Raw genomic sequence first — 22259 nt, forward strand, 5'->3', positions numbered from 1 at the left:
GGGACACCTTAGGACCAAAGAGGTTATCGTAATTGGCAGGGGACAAGCACCTGTTGTGGAAGAGACCAGAAGCATCCATTTGGTATAGGACTGCATTATTTTTCACGGTCCAGTCTTGTTTCATTGTATCTGCTTTGGGCTTCTCTAGGCATACAATCCTAGTCTGTGGTTGGGCATTTTCCTCCCTCCCAAGGGGGAAGAGCCAAAACCAAGGAAAAGGAGCCTCACCCTTTGAGCCTGCAACAGAGAATCTTTCCTGCCCTCTACTCCACCCTCCCCAAAGACCCCCACTTACTTGAATTGGCTGCATGGCGGCTCTTTTCCCTTCACCATACGGAGGAGATGGCCGAGAAGGGGTCAGGGGTGTCTTCCTGCTGCCCCCTGGGAGTGTGAGAAAGAAAGAAGGCTTTTTGGCACATGCACATTTCAGCTTCCTCTGACCAGGTTTCAGGGCAAAATCTGAAATAATGCATTTGATCCAGGAAGGCCCAAGGAAATGTTTGGCCGGCCATCTCTCTGGGCCTACGTAGCCACCAGGTATGGAGAGGGAGGACCCACCTTCTATGTTCCTCCATACCCCATTCCTCTTTTTTAAAAAAACTCTTCTTAACCTCTGCAAACCCATTCCTGATTTTACCCTTTTCCGCACAAGCTGCTTAAAATGTTTGAAGAACGGTTTTACCGAGATGTTCCTCCGCACTCACCTCCTCCAAACATTTAGCTTTGTTGATGTCCAGAAACAAAAACAAAGGGGAACGATGAGACAGCACAAGGTCTGGGGAAAGGTTTATCCTCCTGCTTTTGAATTTTGCCTTCAGGAGAATTAGCTCTGAGGAGCAGGACAAGGGGGGGTGAGGTGGCCGGAGAGGAGCTGCCAAACAATCAAACTGAGCAGACTACATCAAATCAAGCCTGAACTGTCCCTAAGAACTAAAAGGACTAAACTGGAAAAGACAATAACGCTAGGAAATGTTGCAGACAGCAGGAAGTCCCAACAAGACACGAAGACCCAACATGAGATGGATGGACTGGATAAAGGAAGCCCTCAGCTTGCAAGACCTGAACAGGGCTGTTTGCAATAGGACAATTTGGGGAAGGGGAGGGGACTGGCTCATAGCCTGAGCCTGCAAGGGGAGGGGAGGTAACGTTGAGACAGCACAAGGTCTGGGGAAAGGTTTATCCTCTTGCTTTTGAATTTCGCCTTCAGGAGAATTAGCTCTGAGGAGCAGGACAAGGGGGGGGTGAGGTGGCCGGAGAGGAGCTGCCAAACAATCAAACTGAGCAGACTACATCAAATCAAGCCTGAACTGTCCCTAAGAACTAAAAGGACTAAACTGGAAAAGACAATAACGCTAGGAAATGTTGCAGACAGCAGGAAGTCCCAACAAGACACGAAGACCCAACATGAGATGGATGGACTGGATAAAGGAAGCCCTCAGTTTGCAAGACCTGAACAAGGCTGTTTGCAATAGGACAATTGGGGGGGGGGGGGCCGCTGGCTCATAGCCTGAGCCTGCAAGCGGAGGGGAGATATAGACATTTAATGAATAGGGTTGCCATAAGTCAGGAGTGACCCACCAATGCCCCCCCACTCCGCCCCCCCAGGCATTCCTCCGCTCCCCCCTCTTTTCTAAATGTCCCTCTGAACCCTCAATCCACCTGAGTTCCAGCCAGCCTCCAAAGGCACCACGTTCGCATCCTGCGCTGCACAAAGGGGCTGGAGGGGACGACACGGGACTGGGGTGTGGGTGTGTGTGTGTGTGTGCTCTCTTTCACCCCCTGCTCCGCCTCCCCTCCTTGGTCTCTGCTTTGGCTCTTGCAGTGCGGCCCCCAACCCATATCTCCCCCACCCCCAAGCCCCTTGGAGCTCACCGGATCCCCTCCAAGCCGTGCAAACAAGACCCCCAACTAGATTTAGAGGCGGCTCCTGCAAAGCAAGAGCAACAGGAAATGGTACCCGGCCCGGCTCGCCCCTTCTCACGTGCTTCTCTAGGACTGTGAACCTCTCTCTCTTTTAACCCTTGGGAAACATTGCAGCTGCTCAAGAGACCCAGGACAGCAAATGCAAACCCCGCACTTGAGGAAAGGACAGAGGAACATCGCCCCACAGCAAATAAAGAGACCCAATAGCCCAAGGGCCCTGGCAGATGGTGGCCTGTTTTAAAGGGAGGATGTATGATCAAGCCTGTAAAGATGGCTCTGATAATCTGGGGATGGGTGGGTGCTCCCACTCAATAGCTTTTGTTGTGCTTTTTCAGTCTTCTCATCTTATGAACTGCCTTGCAGTTGCTTGAACCCAGCGGTTCTCAGACATTTTAGCTGTCACACTTTCCTTGGGAAAGATCTTATGACCCGCACCCCCCGTGAATCAGGACTAAACTTTTGAATTCAGTCTTTATTACAGTCACAGACCAACATAAGGAAAATAAAATAAAGGATAAAACACATTAAATGTTGAAACACATTAAAACAGTACATATATTGCCAAAGGCTTTCACGGCCAGAATCGCTAGGGTGTTGTGGGTTTTCCAGGTTGTATGGCTGTGTTCAAGCAGCATTTTCTCTAACAGTCACAGATGCAGGCGAAACGTCAGGAGAAAATGCTTCTGGAACATGGCCATACAACCCAGAAAACCACAACACCCTAGTACAATACGGGTTTTATGATGTTGTTGCTGTGCTGTGTTTTTAAGGGTTTTAATGTTGTTTTAGGTTTGATATTTATTATGTACTGTCTTTTGTTGTTGTTGTACACCACCCAGAGCCCTTCGGGGGTGGGCGGTCTAATAAATTTAATTAACAACAACAACAACAACAACAACATATGTATCTAAAACAATAAAAACGAAGGCCTACTGGAAAAAAGGAAGCTAGGGACACAAAAATTATGGGAATGTAAAGTAAGCAGAATGAAAAAATACATATTGAAGGAGTAAAAATGATAAAAGGTAGATAAACGTAATAAACAAAAATATTGGTACTGGTTGTGGGGGGTTTTCCGGGCTGTGCGGCCATGGTCTGGTAGATCTTGTTCCTAATGTTTCGCCTGCATCTGTGGCTGGCATCTTCAGAGGTGTATCACGGAGAAAAGTCTGTTTCACACTGTCTAGTGAGAAGGGAAATTTTAGTGGGGTATATTGTCCATGTCCCAGGGTGGGGAACCAATCAGTAAGTGTTTGGGTGGAACTTGCTATGCAAAGGTGTGGTTGAGTGCATTGTATTGCAGGTGGGGTTATCAGTCCATTTTTAAAGAACTGGTAGCCAAGCTTTGCTAATTTTCAGAGTCTCTTCTTTCTTGTTGGAGTTGTCTTGATGTTTATGAATTTCAATGGCCTCCCTGCGCAGTCTGACATAGTAACCTTCTGAATTGTTCCTAATGTTTCTCCCAAAGCTCCCAAAGGTATCTGGTGGGCCACTGCGAGTAGCAGAGTGCTGGACTAGATGGACTCTGGTCTGATCCAGCAGGCTCTTTCTTATGTTTTTATGATCTTATGTTTTTATTTTCCAGAATTTCAGTGTTCTCAAAATGTTATGTCCAGTTTTGTTTAACACATGTTCTGCAACTGCAGATTTTTCAGGATGGTTAAGCCAACAGTGTCTTTCGTGCTCCTTATTGTGAGTCTGAATGCTGCATTTTGTGCTTCCTATGTAGACCTTTCCACAGCTGCAGGGTATGCGATAGACTCCTGCAGAATTGAGGGGGTCTCTCTTATCCTTTGCTGAGCGTAGCATCTGCTGTATTTTCTTGGTAGGTTTGAAGATGGTTTGTAGGTTGTGTTTTTCATCAGTTTCCCTGTTTGATCTGTGATTCCCTTGATGTGATTCCCTTGATGTGATGAAAAGCCTGTGGGGTATCAAATACAATATGATTACATAACCCTGATTGGCATCTTAAATATGGGAGAATTCATGCACTGAAGAAGATAAACGAAAGCGCAAATAAACGCGTGTTGCAGTTTGCACATGGTTCTCTGTTCCGGCTTGTCAGTCTCTGCTTGGAAAGACAATTGTTTGGAGAGGATGTTCAATTTCCATTGCGATGTGGGTGATATATGCATAAACTGTGGAATGCAACATATCTATGGTCACTTATAGGTTTGGACATTGATACAAAGCCTGTACAGAAAGTATCTGTATTAGCTTAACCGCAGCCATTTTGTATTAGCTTAACCACAGCCATTTTGTTGTGAACTTTGTAATAGCTCAATCGCAACCCTTCTGTTGTAAGTTTTCCATGAAACAGTTCTCGAAAATAATTGCCTATCTTTGGCTTCCCACCAGCTCTTCCATCCTGGTACCGAGTAGCGGTTAATTAAAGGTCTTAACCCAGCTGCGTAAAGTTTGCTAACGGTTGAAACTTCAATAAACCTTCAGACACAACACCTGATAAGAATGAGGAATCATACCAACTCGCTGAGATCACCTGATGTGTAATTTCTCTATATCTGCTTTTCAATATTGTAATAGCGGTGCCTTTTTTTTTTCTTCCCGCCTGTAACTGCTGATACTATACAATGCTACCTCATTCCAGCTAGAGTCTGGGGCAGGGGCGTAATGAGGCAGCCCTGGGCAAACTGTAGCCCTGGGCAAAACCTGAGTTGGATGCCCTTGGCTGACCACTCCACCGCAGACTCAAACTTTTTTTTTTGCACCAGGACATTGATGCCTGCAGGGGGTGCATTTTTAGACATATCAGCACCAACATTTTAGCATATCATCAGGAGACTGTCCTTATGCTACTCCCCAAGTTTGGTGAGGTTTGGTTCAAGGAGTACAAAGTTATGGACTCCCAAAGTGGGTGTGCCCCATCCCCCATTGTTTCCAATGGGAGCTAATAGGAGATGGGGGCTACAGTTTTGAGGGTCCATAACTTTGGCCCCCCCTGAACCAAACTGCACCAAACCTGGGGGGTATCATCAGGGCATTCTCCTGATGAGACCCTGAAAGTTTTGAGACTGTGCATTCAGAAATGTGCCCCCCTCAGCCTGCAACCCCCATGGACAGCAATACAGAAAACTCAATTCAGAACAAAGATTCTTGGGCAAATTTCTGGGATGTTCCTGAAGGGGGCGCATTTTTGGATGTATCATCACCAAAATTTCAGGGTATCATCTGGAAACTGTCCTGATGGGACCCCCCATGTTTGGTGCAGTTTGGTTTAGGGGGTCCAAAGTTATGGACCCTCAAAGACCCCCATCCCACATTCTTTGCTAAGGAGAAGGGGGATACCCTTTGAGGGTCCATAACTTTGGACTCCCTGAACCAAACCTCACCAAACTTGGGGGGTAGCATAAGGACAGTCTCCTGATGATACGCTGAAATTCTGGTGCCACTAGCCTAAAAACTGCGCCCCCTGCAGGCCAAAAATGGAAAACCACTAAAAATACCCAAAAACGAACCCAGCATTTTGATGCCCCCCACAAGGTGATGCCCTGGGCAGCTGCCCACCTTGCCCAACAAAAAGACTTGCTTGCTTTTTGTTATAACCACTAAGCAATCATGGATGTTTTATATTTTGATTTTAGTTGGTTCAATAGTTTTGTCTTTATTTGCTCTTATTCAACTGATGGTATGCATAGTATGCCAGCTTACTATAGTTTGTTGAATGGCACTGAGTACAATAAACTTCAGAAATATGTTTTTAAAGCATTTTTTTTCTCTGTGTGTGCGTTCAAAATCCTGACCCATGTTTAAGGAGAGTAGTTAACTCTTCCTCTATAGAGCCCCACTACAGTTTTTCCATCAGGCACAATGAACTTTATGGGGCCAGAAATTGACACATTGTGAAATGGACACAAAACCTATGAATATCATAATAAGATATAGGTTTCATTCCCACTCCACAGCAATTGGATTTACTGGCATGATGTATTTATTGTAGGATATGTTTGCAATACACCTATGTTTTATATGGTGTCTATATCCTTTGTAGCGTGTATATATAGATAGATTTTACAGGTTGTAATTCAAATGGATAAGATGTGATTGTTATTACACTTTTGATAATGAGTTAAAAAGACCTATACACTTCATATGTTTGTTATATGGTGATTGATAGCGTTTCAGCCCTAGTGTGCTACTTTTGTTCTTGCTTCACATAGGATGAATGGTACCATGTTCTTCATTGTGATGTTGACGGGTTTTTTTAGCTTCTGTGATAATCTTTGGTGACATCTCTGGAGCTTTGGAGAGCAGAAGAAGAAATACCTATAAATGATCATTATAAGAAAATATTTTAGATGCTCCCAGGTGAGGCATCATACGCAGGTGCAAGGCAAGAAAAACATGTTTTCAAGAACTCCCCAGAGTGACTCCAGTTACGGGTCAGCAGGTAGGGAGGCAATGAGTTTGGCCTGAACTTTGCTGAAGAAGAACTTCAGAAAAACAAAAGCCGAGACATTCTTTTGGGATGTGACCAAATGACCACAAAACACGGCTAACAACCTCCAGAGGAGTTCCTGTGTGAGTCAGTTGAAAGAAATGAAAAGCAAGAATTTGGTGGTACCTTAAAGATTAATAAAATTTTATTCCACCATAAGCTTTCATTGACTAGAGTCTCCTTCATCAGATGCGTGGAGGTCCTCAGCAGATATATGAGTATAAAAATAACCAAGAGTTCAAGATGTCATGTTCCCTGTTGCATCAGACCAATGGCCCTTCTAGTCCAGGACTCTGTTTCACACAGTGACCTGCTAGTTGCCTTGAAGGGCTGATGAACAGGATGTAGAAGCTGAGGCCTTCCCATTATGTTGTCTTCTAGCTTCGAGGTTCAGGGGTTTCCTGCCTCTAAATATTTTCCTGCATTGCAAGGGGTTGAACTTGATGGCCCTTGGGGTCTCTTCCAACTCTATGATTCTATGGAGGTTCCTTTTACTCTTCCAGGAATTTACCTTTCAAAGCCACCTATGCCATGTAAAGAATTGTTTCTTTTTGCCTTTTTGAGACACAGTGTCCGGAATTGTACACAATATTTCCAATGAAGCCACACAATCACTCTTGAGAGCCAGCAAGGTGAAGTGGTTAAGAGCATGTGGACTCCAGTTCTCCACACGAGCGGTGGACTCGACACTGGTGAACTTGGTTTGTTTACCCACTCTTTCACATGAAATCTGCTGGGCGACCTTGTTGGGCCAGTCACAGTTGTGTACGCCGTGCAAGAAATTTATTTCATTTATTTTCACCTCGGTTCCTAACCTTTTTGTTGGTTCCAAGAATTTGTCTTTGGTCAAACCCATTCAGGATCTCCCATCAATTTCTTAAAAATCTTTGTTCTACTTGATCTTGCTGCAGATTTTTTCAAGTAAATGCAAAGCCCATTTTGCAGATATTTGGGGGGGGGGGGGTGTGAGAGAGGCCGGAAAACGACTGTAGAATTGATCCCCTACCTCCCTTTCCTTTCTCCCTAGGAAAGCAGAAAGTGGCTGATTCCTATTCCGGAGTTTGCAATCATAAATTTTCTTTGCAGCCTTAAATTTTCTGCATTGGGGATTTTTGGAAAAGGCGAATCAATGAATGCATACATCTCCATAAAAATTCGCAGCAGCCCCCCCTCCCCGGGGTCTGCAGTATGCAATGGGCAATCTCTCTCTTTCTTGCAAAGGGGGTGGGGGGTGGGGAGGTCCTCCTAAAGAGAAAAGGGAGCGAGTTTGCATTCCTAGAAGGGAGGCGGGAGCTTCCTGTTTCCCCGCGACCTTTGCAGGAGGCTGGCATTTTCTCACGAGGAGTAGCAGCCCTCGCCTCTTCCTCCAGGTTGGTAAGCAAAAATGCATTTGGAGGAAGGGGAATTGCAATGGAAAGAAGTGGACGGCGGGGAGAGGAAAGGCAGTGAATGGAGGCAAACGCGGACCGGGAGGGGGAGGTCCAAATGCGACCCCATTTTTGCAACTCTTTTCCTAGTTGGGGGTTCGATCCGGGCCGAACGCCTTGCGCAGCAACAGGCGCGCGAGTTTGGGGGCAGGCTGAACTTTTGCAGAAAACGGCCGCCCCATAAGGAGAGCGTTGCAGAAGTCCAGCCTGGATCCGGCTTCTCTAGGAAGGTCCCCCCCTCCCCCCCGTGGATGCGCTTAAGATGCCTGCGACCTTTTGGAGGGGGGGGGGGTTGAGCAGTCATGTCTCTTTTCTCCCGGATTGGCACCTCCGGGGGCGGGGGGGAGGGCTGGAAAAGTCATGGTTTGGGGAGGGGCTTCATCACAGTCCAATGTCTAGACTTGGGCCTCCACTAGTTCATCATCATCATCATCATCATCATCATCATCATCATCATCATCATCATCATCATCATCATCTTTTTTACTTTTATACACACACACACACACACACACAACACATGGCATCCCTGGCCGCAGTTGAGCTCGGGGTGGCTTTCATAAAAGTTAAAAACATTAAAATTCAATATTACATGATTATGTTCAAGAAAATGGAAAATACGTAAAGATGGCAACTCAGTAGGCACTTTAGGACCCCAAGCCCTAAGCCACAGATGCAGGCGAGACGTCAGGACAGAATGCTGCTAGAACATGGCCCTACAGCCCAGAAACCACACAGCACCCCTAAGAACATAAGAAGTAGCCTGCTGGATCAGACCAGAGTCCATCTAGTCCAGCACTCTGCTACTCGCAGTGGCCCACCAATGCCTTTGGGAGCTATAGCATATTTATAGCACATTTATTTAACATATTTATTTAAATACCATGTTTATTTATTGTATTATTCTGGTCAATGACCATAATGAATAAATTGATAAGGGTGTGTGTGACTTTGCCCTTTTTTCCCCCTAAAGGCATGTTTTATTACAACTCCAACTCTTTTATGGGTATCATAAGAATTTTCCAATGTGTTAATGTTGACAAGGTCAAACGGACTCTTGGTAATGTCTCTGCCCTAAATGAAATATTTTCTATTGCCTGTTTTTTTTTAAGTGTTCATCAAAACCTTTGGTTAGGTAGATGCTGTGTGAAGAGCTGTCAAGTCATTTCTGGTTTATGGGTGACCCTGTGTATAGGACCAGCATGGTGTTGTGGTTAAGAGCAGGTGAACTCTAATCTGGAGAACCAGGTTTGATTCCTTGCTCTTCCACACGAGAGGTGGAGTCTTATCTGTTGAAGTGAATTTGTTTCCACACTCCTACATTCCAACAGGGTGACCCTGGCTAGTCACAGTTCTCTCCAAACTCTCTCAGCCCCACCTACCTCACAAGCTTGTGGGGAGAAGAAGGGAAAAGGAATTTGTAAACCTCTTTGTAGAATAGAAAGGAGGGTATAAATCCAAACTCTTCTTCTTAATTTGTTCTAGATCACATCAAGGCTGAACATTTCCTAGACGCTGAAATGACTCAGATGATGCTATTATACTCTGGTCACAAGATTCACTGGAAAAGACAGTAATGCTAGACAACGTGAAAGGCAGTTGGAAAAGGGAAAGACTCAATGTGAGATGGATGGACTCTATGAAGGTAGCCACGGCCCTCTGTTTGCAAGGGCTGAGCAAGGCTGTTAACAATAGGACATTGTTTCGTAGGGTCATCATCAGACAGAAGCAACTAGATGACACCCAACTCACACAGACACGTATTAATGTCCTCCCAAACATCCTATGTAACAGCCTTGCTCACGTCTGGCAAACTGAAGGCCGTGGCTTCCTCAAGTCAATCCATCTCCCGCTGGATCGTCCTCTTTTTCTGTTGCTTTCAGGTGTTACAAAAAGGGGAAAGGCAGACTCTGGTGCCAGCCCTGTTGGTGTTGGATGGGCCATGGGGAAAGGCGATGGCTCAAATACAGGGCCTCTGTTTTGCAGAAGGTCCTAGGGTGACGGAAAAGACTTTCACCTGAGACTTGGAGATCTGCTGTTGTTCTGAGTAGATAGCGCTGATCTGATTTGAGTATAAAGGAGTATTAAAAAATGCTGATTCAGTTTAAGGCTGCTTCATGCGTTCATGCATGTTCATATGAATGCTCACAGGCTCACAGTCATTTGCCAGGCCCGTGGCTCTTGCATTCCGTGTCGAAGAAGCAGCCGATGGTGGCACAACTCATTTGAGACGAGCAGGATCCAGTTGTCATTCAGTCCCCCATTTGGGACGCACCATTCCCTTTGTGGGCTGAGAGCTGAAGGAAGCACACGCTGATGCCCCTTTTAACAACATCCGAGGTAAATTTATGATTATTTATCTTGTATTTATCATTCCTGGAAGTCCTAACCCTGTAGATCTCTGATCTTACAATATCATCGTATAGGAGCCCTGCATGCTCTGTGGGCTAACCCACAAATTGTAGCTTATGTTTTCAATATAGTTTTTGAGTTTTCAATAAGGTTGGTTCAAGTCTCGAGCTTCCACTGCTGCTTCCTCCAGAGCAGTAGTCCCCAACATGGTGCCTGAGAGTACCGCGGTGCACGCTGACACCATTCCTAGCGTCCGCCAAGTGTTTTTACACAAGGGGCAGGACCAGCTGGCGCTTTTGCTCACCAGACCTTCTGATTGGCCACTGGAGATCTGACAGAGGCTGCCAGTTGAGTATTTCTTAGCTAACTCAATATATACACGTGTGTGTACAAGACAGTATTTTTAAACAATTGGTTTGTTTTCAAATGCATCCTGTTAAACAAAGGTTCTACCTAAAAATGCTGAAAAGATACAATCAGAATTACAATTTTGTAGTTCCGTACGCCTCCTGTGACAGCCGTTTGGAGGTTGTGCCCTCAACCCTGTGTCAAATTTCCTCAGTCAAAAAGGCTGGGAGTCCAACTGTAGAGTATTACTCCCACGTTCTTTGCAGTGAAGACCTCTTAATTTGCAAATGATTTAAAGATTTGCTGCATCCTCTCTTTCTGTGCTGCCACCCCTTTCCAGGCTTCTAGGGAATAAACCATCACTTCCATTGCGGATATAAGGTGGACGTTCTGAAACGAATCTGGGCCAGGGTGTTTTGGTTTGCTTCTTCCTGGGCAATCATCCTGGACCCAGTGGCCAGTTGTGATACTCTTAGCTTAATTTTCTGAGGAGTTGGGCCTACCAGAAGCAGCAAACATTATCTTCCACTGTCAACGGCATGAGGTGGGGGTGGGGTTCTCAAAATAACCTGAGCCAGGATAGAGCTGTACTTACTCCAGCAGTTAGGTGGACCATCTGACCTTGTTGGATCCCCGACCTTGTTAAGCCTGAGAGACCCTCTGGAATTCTCGCACAGGATGGTGAGCACAATCACCAAGCAGCTTCTACAGTTAGCAAAGCCAAACAAAAATGTCTGTGACCAAGGGGATAGTAATTCTTTGGCAATTCAACGAGAAGCTCTGTTTGACAGAATGCCTTTTAGCTGCACAGCCAATCAGAAGCCCTGCTAGGCAAAAGCCCCACCTACTTTCTGAAAACCCTTGACAGGTGTCAGGGTGCCCATGAGCACCATGTTGGGGAACCCACATCTAAACTCTGCTGCTAAACTCTGCTCTGCAAGTTGGTTTTGCCATAATTCATTCCCAAATACTCGTTTCTGCAGTGCTTCATAAAAGTGCACATGGGAGAATCCAGCTTGGGAGAGAAAGACGTGCCTTCAGTCAGCTGATTTTGGCAGGTGGGAATCAACTGTTTTTCATAGAATCATAAGAGTTGAAAGAGACTCCAAGGGGCATCAAGTCCAACTTCCTACAATGCAGGAACACACAATCAAAGCACTCCTGACAGATGGCCATCCAGCCTCTCATTAAAAACCTTCCAAGAAGGAGACTCCACCACACTCCCAGGTAGTGCATTCCACTGTCGAACAGCCCTTACTGTCAGGAAGTTTTTCCTAATGTTTAGGTGGAACCTCTTTTACTTCACCTTGAACCCATTACTCCTGGTCCTAGTCTCTGGAACAGCAGAAAACAAGCTTGCTCCCTCACCAACATGACATCCCTTCAAAAATCTAAACAAGGCTATCATGTCCCCTCTTTACCTTCTCTTCACCAAACTAAACATCCCCTAAGTCTCTCCTTGTAGGGCATAGATTCCAGACCTTTTACCATTTTGGAGAAAGGGAACTCTATCACATATGTGGAGGTTAAACAGAAACGGGGCCAGAATGCAGCTTAGCAGCTCAGCAGATGTGATTAAGTTAGTGACAAATGAGAGACGTGATTAAGTTAGTGACAAATGGGCAAAATCAGCAACTGCCTGTACACATGCTTTCTCCACTGTGCCCAAGGAGGTCAAGACGGTTTCCCCTGTCCTGGCTTTCCCCAAAGTAAAGATGAGTTATTCCAGGGGGCTTTTTTGCATTAGTAATAGGATTTCACTGTACGAAAGGGTTTGCAAAAATCCTTGGATAAAGGATGAGATTCTGTGGTCCATGCTGCTGGGTATAGTTTACTATAAATAGAATTCTGTTTAATTTTTGCATCCCTCAATGTGTTGTGTTAGAACTGAAGCATGGCATATGAAGTGTCTTTTCGATTTCCAGTTGGTTCCAGACTTCTGCAGTCTTAAAGCTGCCTCCCGGCCTGTATGGCCAATGGTTCTAGCATTCTCTCTCCTGACGTTTCACCTGCATCTGTGGCTGGCATCATCAGAGGATCTGAATGCTGCTAGAACACGGCCATACAGCCCAGAAACCACACAGCACCCAAGTGATTCCGGCCGTGAAAGCCGTCGACAATACATTCTGCAATCCTGGTTGTTCATGGTGTCAAATCGCAGCTGACTTGTGGTAGGGTTTTCAAGGCAAGAGATGTTCAGAGGTGGTTTGCTGTTGCTCACCTCTGCGGAGTCTGAGAGAATTCTGACAGAACTGTGGCTGTCCCCAGATCACTCCACAGGCTTCATGTAGAGGAGCAGGGAAAACAAATGTGGGTCATCAGATAAGAGTCTGCTACTCATGCGGAACAGTAGGGAATCAAACACCGTTCTCCACCCTAGAGTCCCCCACTCTTACCCACTATTCCACACTGGCTCCTCTGCAATCCTAGTGCATCATTTACCAAATGTCCCATTTTGTTGATTGTATGGAGTCATTGTGTGTAATCTGCCTTAAATCCCTGTAAGAAAGCCGGAATATACATAATGTAAATAGTGAGGGGTCCTTTACTGGGGAAGCAAATTTGAATCAGGATGTTTAAGACACTGTTCAAGATGAGAGCCAACATGGCATCGTGGTTAATAGCGGTGATCTGGAGAACCAGGTTTGATTCCCCACTCCTCTGTATGAGCAACGGATTCTTCTCTGGTGAACTGGATTTGTTTCCCCGCTCCTACACATGAAGCCAGTTGGGTGACCTTGGGCCAGTCACAGTTCTTTCTGAACTCTCTCAGCCCCACCTACCTCATAAGATGTCTGTTGTGGGGGGGGGGGGTTTGTAAGCCTCTTTGAGACTCCTTGCAGTTGAGAAAAATGGAGTATAAATCCAGACTCCGCCTCCTCCTCTTCTGCTTCTTGTTTTGCCACTGCTGCAATCTGCTCTCTGGTGTCGTTTTTGTAGGCTTCATCTAGCTCAGTTCACTTTGAATTTGGTCCTAAGCTGACTTGAGATCAAACAAAAGCTGCAAATAGTTTCCCACCTCCTCTGTCCCTACATCTGTCTTCAAGTGCTGTCAAGTGCTTCTTCTGACATGGTGACTTTATGAATTGATGTCCTCCCAAATTTGATTAGCTCAGAGGGGATAAACATAAACAACTAAATATACCAGCTGGACCAAGGGCTTTCCCTGATCTCAGATGGTCTATAAACTCTTCAGCTGTTCCAGTTGAGGGCATCCTCCCGTGATGGCAGAGCTGTTCTTGTCTCCAAATTTCTGTGACCGTTAAACATTTGACAAAGAGGTTACTAAGGGACCTGAATGAAGCACTCGATGTCAGATGCCAAAATAACTTAGAGGGATCAGATCGTGATCTGTTTTTGAGCCAAATTCCATCCTTTCTTTTCTGCTTGGAGTCCCATTCTCATTGATAACTTTCCTACTCTTTTTAAAGTTAGTAATACTATAATCCTTCCCCCCCCCCCCCCCATCCCAGGTAATACTTCATATAAAAGCGGTAAAATCCATGCACGTGTTTCTTAGGATCATAGCACTCTATCAAACCAAGAAACTATTTAATTTCAAAAATGGCATGTTGAAGAACTAATAGCAAATCCACAGAGTTCCGTGTTCTATTAAGTAATCCAATAAAGCCTACATGTCAATTTGTGGGTAGTGGGGGACTGTAAAAAAATGGGATATTCTCACTCAGTCTTGTTGGACCATTTACGTCAGTGTGATGCAGTGGTTAACAGCATGTGGACTCCAATCTTGAGAACTGGGTTTGATTCCCCACTCCTTTACATGAGCAGAGGACTCTTTATTTGGTGGACTGGATTTGCTTCCCCGCTCCTACTCATGAAGCCTGCTGAGTGCCCTTGGGCTAGTCACGGTTCTCTTAGAACTTTCTCAGCCCCACCTATCTCACAAGATTTCTGTTGTGGGGAGAGGAAGGGAAAGAGGTTTGTAAGCTGCTTTGAGACTCCTTATAGGAGACAAAGACAGTGTATAAACTCTTCTTAATTCTCCAGCTTGCTACTTGCTTGCCTGTAGTTAAGGTAGTTTGTCTGTTGTGTAGATGGGTTTTCCTTAGTAAAGGAAGTAGAAACACATAGTGACTGCCAGATCAATTTCCAACCTCAGATTTGCCAGTGGCATTGCAGAGATCGCTGGACATTGTATAACAATCCACTACCCAGGCTCCAGTGGAGAACACAAAGGTATTTTGCCCTGATTTCTCAGAGAGCCATTTGGAAGCTTCCAACCAACTCTTTTACAGGCCCCTTCCACACACGCAAAATAATGCGTTTTCAAACCACTTTCACAACTGTTTGCAAGTGGATTTTGACATTCCGCACAGCTTCAAAGAGCACTGAAAGCAGTTTCAAAGTGCATTATTCTGCATGTGCGGAATGAGCCACAGAGTCAAATTAAATTGATCCCAACTGAATTCATTCCTTGATCTCTGGAGAATCTCCAGGTTGCATTTGTGTAGTTCTTTAAACTATTCTAAATATAGTGACTAGATTTTATTTTTTTACTTTATTGAATTTATACTGTGCCCCCCCTCCCCAGTCATGCTTGGAGTGTTGAACAAGTGATAACAATATAAAAATAGAAGATAAAACCATACAACAGTAGATGTCAATACATCTTAATCTAATATCGATGGCAACTAAAGTGCCAAATTTAAAGAACACTCTCCATCCCTTATGTTATTCAGTTTCCAAAAGGGGGGAGAGGGCCAATACACAAGATGAAAAGCATGTGTGATATTCTGGATGGTATCATGACTCTGTATGTATTTGGCTGTGGGAGGCCAGCTAAATCAAATGATTAACTGCTCTTAATCATGACATCGTGCTGATAGTACCAAAACTGAAGGGAGTTTAATCATCCTATGTCAAATTATGTCCAGAAAATCTGGAGAACCAGGTTTGATTCCCCACTTCTCCACACGGGCGGCAGACTCTTATCTAGTGAACCGGTCTTGCTTTCCCGCTCCTACACATGAAGCCTGCTGGGTGACCTTGGACTAGTCACAGTTTTTCAGAACTCTCTCAGCCCCACCTACCTCACAAGATGTGTATTGTGGGGAGAGGACGAGAAGGAATTTTGTAAGCTGCCTTGAGGCGCAAAAGAACAAGGTGGGGTATAAACAGCTTCTCATAAGAACAAGCCAGCTGGATCAGACCAGAGTCCATCTAGTCCAGCTCTCTGCTACTCGCAGTGGCCCACCAGGTGCCTTTGGGAGTTCACATGTAGGATGTGAAAGCAATGGCCTTCTGCGGCTGTTGTTGCTCGAGCACCCTGGACTGTTAAGGCATTTGCAATCTCAGATCCAAAGAGGATCAAGATTGTTATTATAAAATTGACTTCTCCTCCATAAATCTGTCCAAGCCCCTTTTAAAGCTATCCAGGTTAGTGGCCATCACCACCTCCTGTGGCAGCATATTCCAAACACCAATCACACGTTGCGTGAAGAAGTGTTTCCTTTTGTTAGTTCTAATTCTTCCCCCCAGCATTTTCAATGAATGCCCCCTGGTTCTAGTATTGTGAGAAAGAGAGAAAAATTTCTCTCTGTCAACATTTTCTACCCCATGCATAATTTTATAGACTTCAATCATATTCCCGAGTCTCCTCTCCAAACTAAAAAGTCCCCAAGCGCTGCAGCCTTTCCTCATAAGGAAGGTGCTCCAGTCCCTCAATCATCCTGGGTGCCCTTCTCTGCACTTTTTCTATCTCTTCAATATCCTTTTTTTGAGATGTGGTGACAAGAACTGAACACAATTACTCAAAGTGTGGTAAGCACCATGGCTTTATATAAGGAGCATGACAATCTTTGCAGTTTTTATTATCAATTCCTTTTCCTGATTATCCCCAGCATAGAGTTTGCCTTTTTCACAGCTGCCATACATTGAGTTGACATTCCCATGGAACTATCAACTAAAGGCAGCCCAAAATCCTTTCCTGGTCTGTGACTGATAGCACTGACCCCTGTAAAGCGATGTATGTGAAGTTTGGATTTTTTGCCCCTATGTGCATCACTTTGCATTTTGCTACATTGAACTGCATTTGCCATTTCTTAGCCCACTCACCTAATTTATCAAGGTCCGCTTGGAGCTCTTCGCAATCCTTTGTGGTTCTCACCACCCTACATAATTTGGTATCATCTGCAAACTTGACCACCACGCTACCCACCCCTACTTCCAGGTCATTTATGAATAGGTTAAAGAGCACTGGTCCCAATCACCGGATCAGCAGGACACCACTCCCCACATCTCTCCATTGTGAGAATTTCCCATTTACACCCACTCTTTGCTTCCTGTTTCTCAACCAGTTTTTAATCCATAGGAGGACTTCCCCTCTTATTCCTTCATTGCTGAGTTTTCTCAATAGTATCTGGTGAGGAACTTTGTCAAAAGCCTTTTGGAAATCCAAGTAGACAATGTCCACTGGTTCCCCCTTATCCACATGCCTATTTACATCCTCATTCTCCTCCTCCTTCTTTGTATTGAGTAATATAGGTTGTAGTTCATAATTGTCTTGATTAAAAAAATAAGTTCAGTTGGCCTTGATTGGAAAAGAGGAGTTCACCCATTCCTTCTTACTATCACTTCTAAAGAAATTGGAGCTTCACAGTAAGTCCAACTTCTTTTTGGCAAACAAAATGCGGGGAAGATGCCTCAACAAGATGCCAGATTGTACAGCATTAACAGTGCAATCCTAAGAACACTTCCCTGTGAGTAACAGGTCTGAGTAAGGCCCCTTCCGCACACACAAAATAATGCGTTTTCAAACCACTTTCACAACTGTTTGCAAGTGGATTTTGCTACTCCGTACAGCTTCAAAGAGCACTGCAAGCAGTTTGAAAGTGCATTATTCTGCATGTGTGGAATGAGCTTAAGATTCTGAATAGACCTGCTTAGAGCTGCCCTTGGAGATATTGATCTGCCATTGGCCCACTGTTATCTGCAGTGAATGACACTGCTCTTCCAGAGTATCTTACCTAGCCTTGGATTATGAGAACACTCAGATCTCCCAAGTACAGTGCTCTCTACACCACACTTCATTGTTAATCACAACCACAGTGAAAAGGGTTACTGAAAACACGGCAGGGTCTTTCTTCCACTTTACCTAAAGTTAAACTACCCTGTGATGTAGCTTTAAAAGGTTGTGCACCCAATCACAAAAACCTCACATTGTATTCCACAATGAATTAGTTTACCATAACACATAGAAATACTTATACATAGAAAATACATTCAACAACAGTAAAACATTACCAGCACGTGAAGCATAGAATGAATCCATGTTCACCAAGAACACATCTTGTAGTGAAGCAAGAAAAGGTAGCAACCAAGTCAAACTAAATGAATCCACACACATACAGAATGAGAAACCTTCTGGCAATAGGCAGCAGTAGAAAGCAGAAAGGCATTTCCAGATTAAATATTTCCTGTTTCTTAATCCTTTCTCAATGCATTTATCCAGATGGATGCAGGTGAACCAAACTTATAGCCTGATATTCGTGTGTTTTACTATTGTTGGGATGTATTTTCTATGAATAAGTATTTCTGTGGTGTTATGCATGTAATATTTATTGATTAAAATGTTATGGAATACAATATGAGGTTTTTGTGTTTGGGTGCACAACATTTTCTAGGTGCAAAACAGGGTTGTTTATCTTTGTGTATAGTATTTCTTAACTCTTGTTGTGTTTGTTGCTGTTCATTTAGGGTCTTTAGTGTTTCTTATTCAAAATGAGAATTGTGATAACTGATTTGTCATCTGATTTATCTCTGATTTTTGCAAAATTTCTTGTGTTCCCATTTTTTCCCACAGATTATTTTAGATATTTGTTTATTGTCCTAATTTATCTTTTTAATTGTTTGGATCTTATCTACCTTATGCTGGTCTATGACTGTAATAAAGATTGATTGATTAATTGATCTCTGTGTTCCTACAGGCAGGCTGAAAAACAGAGCAAAAAGTGAAGAGAGGGAGAGTTGTAGCAATTAGAACTGGAGGAAGGAACCCATTACATCTGTGGAAAAGGACTTGGGAAAGATGGACAACCGTACTGAACATCAAAGAGTTCAAATTGATGAAAAACCATGTAAATCAGAGTATGAAAACAGCTTTAATGAGGAGGAGTACCTCACTATCTATCAAAGAGTCAACACAGAAGAGAAACAATATAAATGGACAGAGTGTGGAAAGATGAACAATCTTACTGATCATCAAGAACTTGAAATTGATGAAAAACCATGCAAGTCAGAGTGTGAAGACAGCTTGAATAAGGAGGAATATCTCACTATCTATCAAAGTGTCAACACAGGAGAGAAACGATTTGAATGCACAGAGTGTGGAAAGAGTTTCAAACAGAAAGCCAACCTAACTAAGCATCAAAGAACCCACACTGGTGAGAAACCATATAAATGCTCTGAGTGTGGAAAAGAGTTCAGTCAAAAGGAATATCTCTCTATCCATGAAAGAATCCACACAGGGGAGAGACCATATAAATGTTTAGAGTGTGGAAGACGGTTTTGTCAGAAGGAATACCTCACTATCCATGAAAGAATCCACACAGGGGAGAAACCATACAAATGCTTAGAATGTGGAAAGAGGTTTTGTCAGAAGGAGTACCTCACTATCCATCAAAGAATTCACACAGGGGAAAAACCGTATAAATGCATAGACTGTGGGAAGAGCTTTAGTCAGAAGACCAATCTTACTAGTCATCGAAATAGTCACACAGGGCAGAAACCATATAAATGCTTACAGTGTGGAAAGAGCTTCAATCAGAAGGCCCATCTTACTAGCCATCAAAACACCCACACAGGAGAAAAACCATATACATGTTTAGAATGTGGTAGAAGCTTCTGTCAGAAGGCTAACCTTACTTCCCATCAAAAAACACACACAGGGGAGAAACCATATGTGTGTTTAGAGTGTGGGAAGAGTTTCAGTAAGAAGGCCAACCTCGCTTCTCATCAGAAAACGCACACTGGGGAGAAGCCATATATATGCTCAGAGTGTGGAAAGGGCTTCAGTCATAAAGCCAATCTTAATACTCACCTAAATACCCACAAAGGAGAGAAACCATATAAATGTCTAGAATGTGGAAAGAGCTTTAGTCACAAGCCTACCCTTACTAGTCATCAAAAGACCCACACAGATGAAAAACCATTTAAATGCTCAAAGTGTGGAAAGGCCTTCAGTAAGAAGGCCAACCTTCGTACCCATCAAAAAACCCACACTTACACTTGATTCAGACAAGATGCTGGGATAAGTTTATGCCTCTAAATCTACTCTTGATCTTTGTGTATGCTGACTTCACAAATCTAGATGTGCAAAGATGACTAAATATCTGAGTCAGCTTGGTTGTAACTGTTATTGAAAGGAAACTGATCCAGTGTGCTGACTGAGGGAGTCATTAGATTCTGCTTAAGAAAATCAAATTTTGGCCAGACATCCTCAAGAACTTTGGGCTGAGGTGAAATCAACCATTCTTCGGCACAGCAATTGAGAATCCTCCAAGAGTGAATCTCATCAGCCTTTCTACTTTCAGAGGAAGGTGAAAGAACCTAAATCTAAATAAATTAAATGAAACCAAAATATTGAGCAGAAAATTTTTGCAAAATCCAACCAAAAATGTTTTTGTAGGCAGTTGATCAAGCTGATACAATTCGGACAAGGTTTTAAGAAGAAAACTCCCTTGGTTTTTCAACTGGATGTGTTATGTGAAAGACGAAAAAGAAACATGACCTTGCTGCTTCTCCTGGACTTCTCAGCGGCTTTCTATGATATCCTTGAGGAACACTTTTGAAGTTCAGGGTTCTGTTTTTGTATGAGCTCCTTTTTAGGAGGAAGACCATGGAGATTTCCAATCTGCAGGAATAATCTAATTCTGCTGCCTATGCATTTTAATGCCTGCACCAAAGAGCTGAGAGAAAAAACTCAGTCTCAAGTGATGTAATCAATATTTATTTTTGCTTCATTTAAACTCCACTTTTCTCCCCATTCTCCAGATCTCCATTCTGCCTTCGCAACAGTGGTGTGAGGTAGGTTAGGCAGAGACGTTGTGACACCCCCTCTGACAGTCTTCAAGCAGCCGCTGGACAAACACTTGTTAGGGATGCTCTTGGCTGAGCCTGCATTGAGCAGGGGACTGAACTAGATGACCTGTATGGTCCCTTCATAATTGTATGATTGGCTCAAGGTCACCCAACAACCTTCCATGACAGAATGAGGGTTTGAACACGGGTCTTCCAGTTACTAACCCCACACTTAAAGCTCTACACCATTTAAGCTGTTAATGTATGGGTTACACACAACTCTGTTTTTCTTTTTCAGCCTCAGCAAATGCACATACACTTGGGCTCATTCCGCACATGCAGAATAATGCACTTTCAAACTGCTTTCAGTGCTCTTTGAAGCTGTGCGGAATGGCAAAACCCACTTGCAAACAGTTGTGAAAGTGGTTTGAAAACGCATTATTTTGCGTGTGCGGAAGGGGCCTTGGTTAGTAATAGAATTGGATGGGGATGATATTTCCAGACTAATCTATGATATAGAGCCAACCAGGTATAAGGGTTAAGAGGGGTGGACTCTAATCTGGAGAACCAAATTTGATTCCCCACTCCTCCACATGAGCAGTGGACTGTTATTTGGTGACCCAGGATGGTTTCCTTGTTTCTACACATGAAGCTTGTTGAGTGATCTTGGGCTGGTCACAGTTGTGTCCAAATCCTCTCATCCCCACCCACCTCACAAGATGTCTGTTGTGGGGATAGGAAGAAAAGGAGTTTGTAAGCTGCTTTGAGACTCCTTATGGTTGAAAAAATGGGGTTTAAATTCAAACTACTACTCTTCTAGAGTTGACCAGATGGAAATACCGCTTAACGTGAAGAAACGAGTGGGCAGTCTAGGAGTACTCCTGGATATGACTTGAGATGGCATTCTCCAGTAACAGAAGTGACCCAGAGTTTCTTTTTTGGAAGTTTAGACTGGTTCCCTGAGTTCTTTTTCTGCTAAAGTCTTAAGCTTGCCTCAGTGACCTCTAGATGAGACTGTTATTTTGTGCTTTTCCTTGGACTGCCCTTGAACGCTGGATCATTTAGTTGTGAAGAGGGATTCTTCAACTGGAAGAAGATAATCTGCAGACAGGACTGCTGATCTGGGGGAGGGGGGGGGGGTTCCATCCAACCATTAGATAATATGGCTGATGGGAATTCTATTAAGGATAAAACGAATTGTCATCAGGGAGCTGTGTGTTTCAGTTCAGAATGTTGAGACCATTTTATTTAAGCACACAAGAAAAGGCCTAGATCAGACCATCCGGTCCATCTGGTCAAGCATCCTGTTTCACACAGTGGCCCCAGTTTGCCGGGGAGGCTCCCTTCATGTGAATGATTTGTAATACTGTAACCGCAAGTTTTGATCTTATAAAAGAGTATGAAACCATACCCTGTCCAGAAGAATTCTATCTATATAAGCCACATCTTATTGCATGGCTAATTATCTCATGCTGTACAAGGACATTGTTTTGATTCTGTAATATGCCTGGAGTCTCCATGATCCAGGTGAGCTAGAAATAAGGTAAATAAATCTTCTGTATGAACAAAAGACTCTCTCTGTGTCAGGCATAACTCCCTGGAAAATAAATGTAGGCATCTCAGAATTGACCATGAGGTTCTGGGTGGTGGTTAGAGTTGCAGTGCCAAACATTAAAGAAATCAGAACATCTTGGCCTGTGCCATTCCTCAACCCC

At 43.9% G+C, this 22259-nt stretch overlaps 3 protein-coding genes and 1 long non-coding RNA gene across 38 annotated transcripts in view; 2 read left to right on the plus strand and 2 right to left on the minus strand.

Annotated features, from left to right (window-relative positions):
* LOC125428587 (zinc finger protein 883-like) overlaps positions 1–22259 on the minus strand; it is a 1608225-nt gene that overhangs the window by 280985 nt on the left and 1304981 nt on the right. The gene's annotated exons all lie outside the window — the stretch shown is intronic.
* LOC125428572 (zinc finger protein 420-like) overlaps positions 1–22259 on the minus strand; it is a 226212-nt gene that overhangs the window by 18836 nt on the left and 185117 nt on the right. Inside the window, exons 1-3 of one of the 5 annotated variants that reach the window (XM_048488915.1) lie at positions 1873–1939; positions 705–829; positions 296–381 (exon numbers count right to left, since the gene is read on the minus strand). The exons of 2 other annotated variants lie outside the window; for them this stretch is intronic. In XM_048488915.1, the coding sequence (XP_048344872.1) occupies positions 296–381; positions 705–717 (99 nt within the window). In that variant the 5' untranslated portion in view covers positions 718–829; positions 1873–1939. Of the gene's footprint in view, positions 1–295; positions 382–704; positions 830–1659; positions 1845–1872; positions 1975–22259 lie in introns of those variants that run through there. 2 more of the 5 variants (XM_048488916.1, XM_048488917.1) reach the window with 2 other exon arrangements.
* LOC125428788 (zinc finger protein OZF-like) lies at positions 7673–20861 on the plus strand. 2 transcript variants are annotated; one of them, XM_048489438.1, is made up of 3 exons: positions 7673–7749; positions 9958–10146; positions 18453–20861. In XM_048489438.1, the coding sequence occupies exon 3, from the start codon at positions 18554–18556 to the stop codon at positions 19754–19756; it is 1203 nt and encodes a 400-aa protein (XP_048345395.1). In that variant the 5' UTR covers positions 7673–7749; positions 9958–10146; positions 18453–18553; the 3' UTR covers positions 19757–20861. The 2 variants fall into 2 exon arrangements, with proteins under 2 accessions (XP_048345395.1, XP_048345396.1); XM_048489439.1 differs by having other exon boundaries at positions 7696–7753.
* Positions 8824–21216, plus strand: LOC125428927. The gene is made up of 3 exons (XR_007243894.1): positions 8824–9054; positions 13150–13238; positions 21206–21216. It is a non-coding gene; the product is annotated as an uncharacterized LOC125428927 (long non-coding RNA).

This window comes from Sphaerodactylus townsendi, linkage group LG03 (genome assembly GCF_021028975.2).
Source record: "Sphaerodactylus townsendi isolate TG3544 linkage group LG03, MPM_Stown_v2.3, whole genome shotgun sequence".
Taxonomy (NCBI): Eukaryota; Metazoa; Chordata; class Lepidosauria; order Squamata; family Sphaerodactylidae; genus Sphaerodactylus; species Sphaerodactylus townsendi.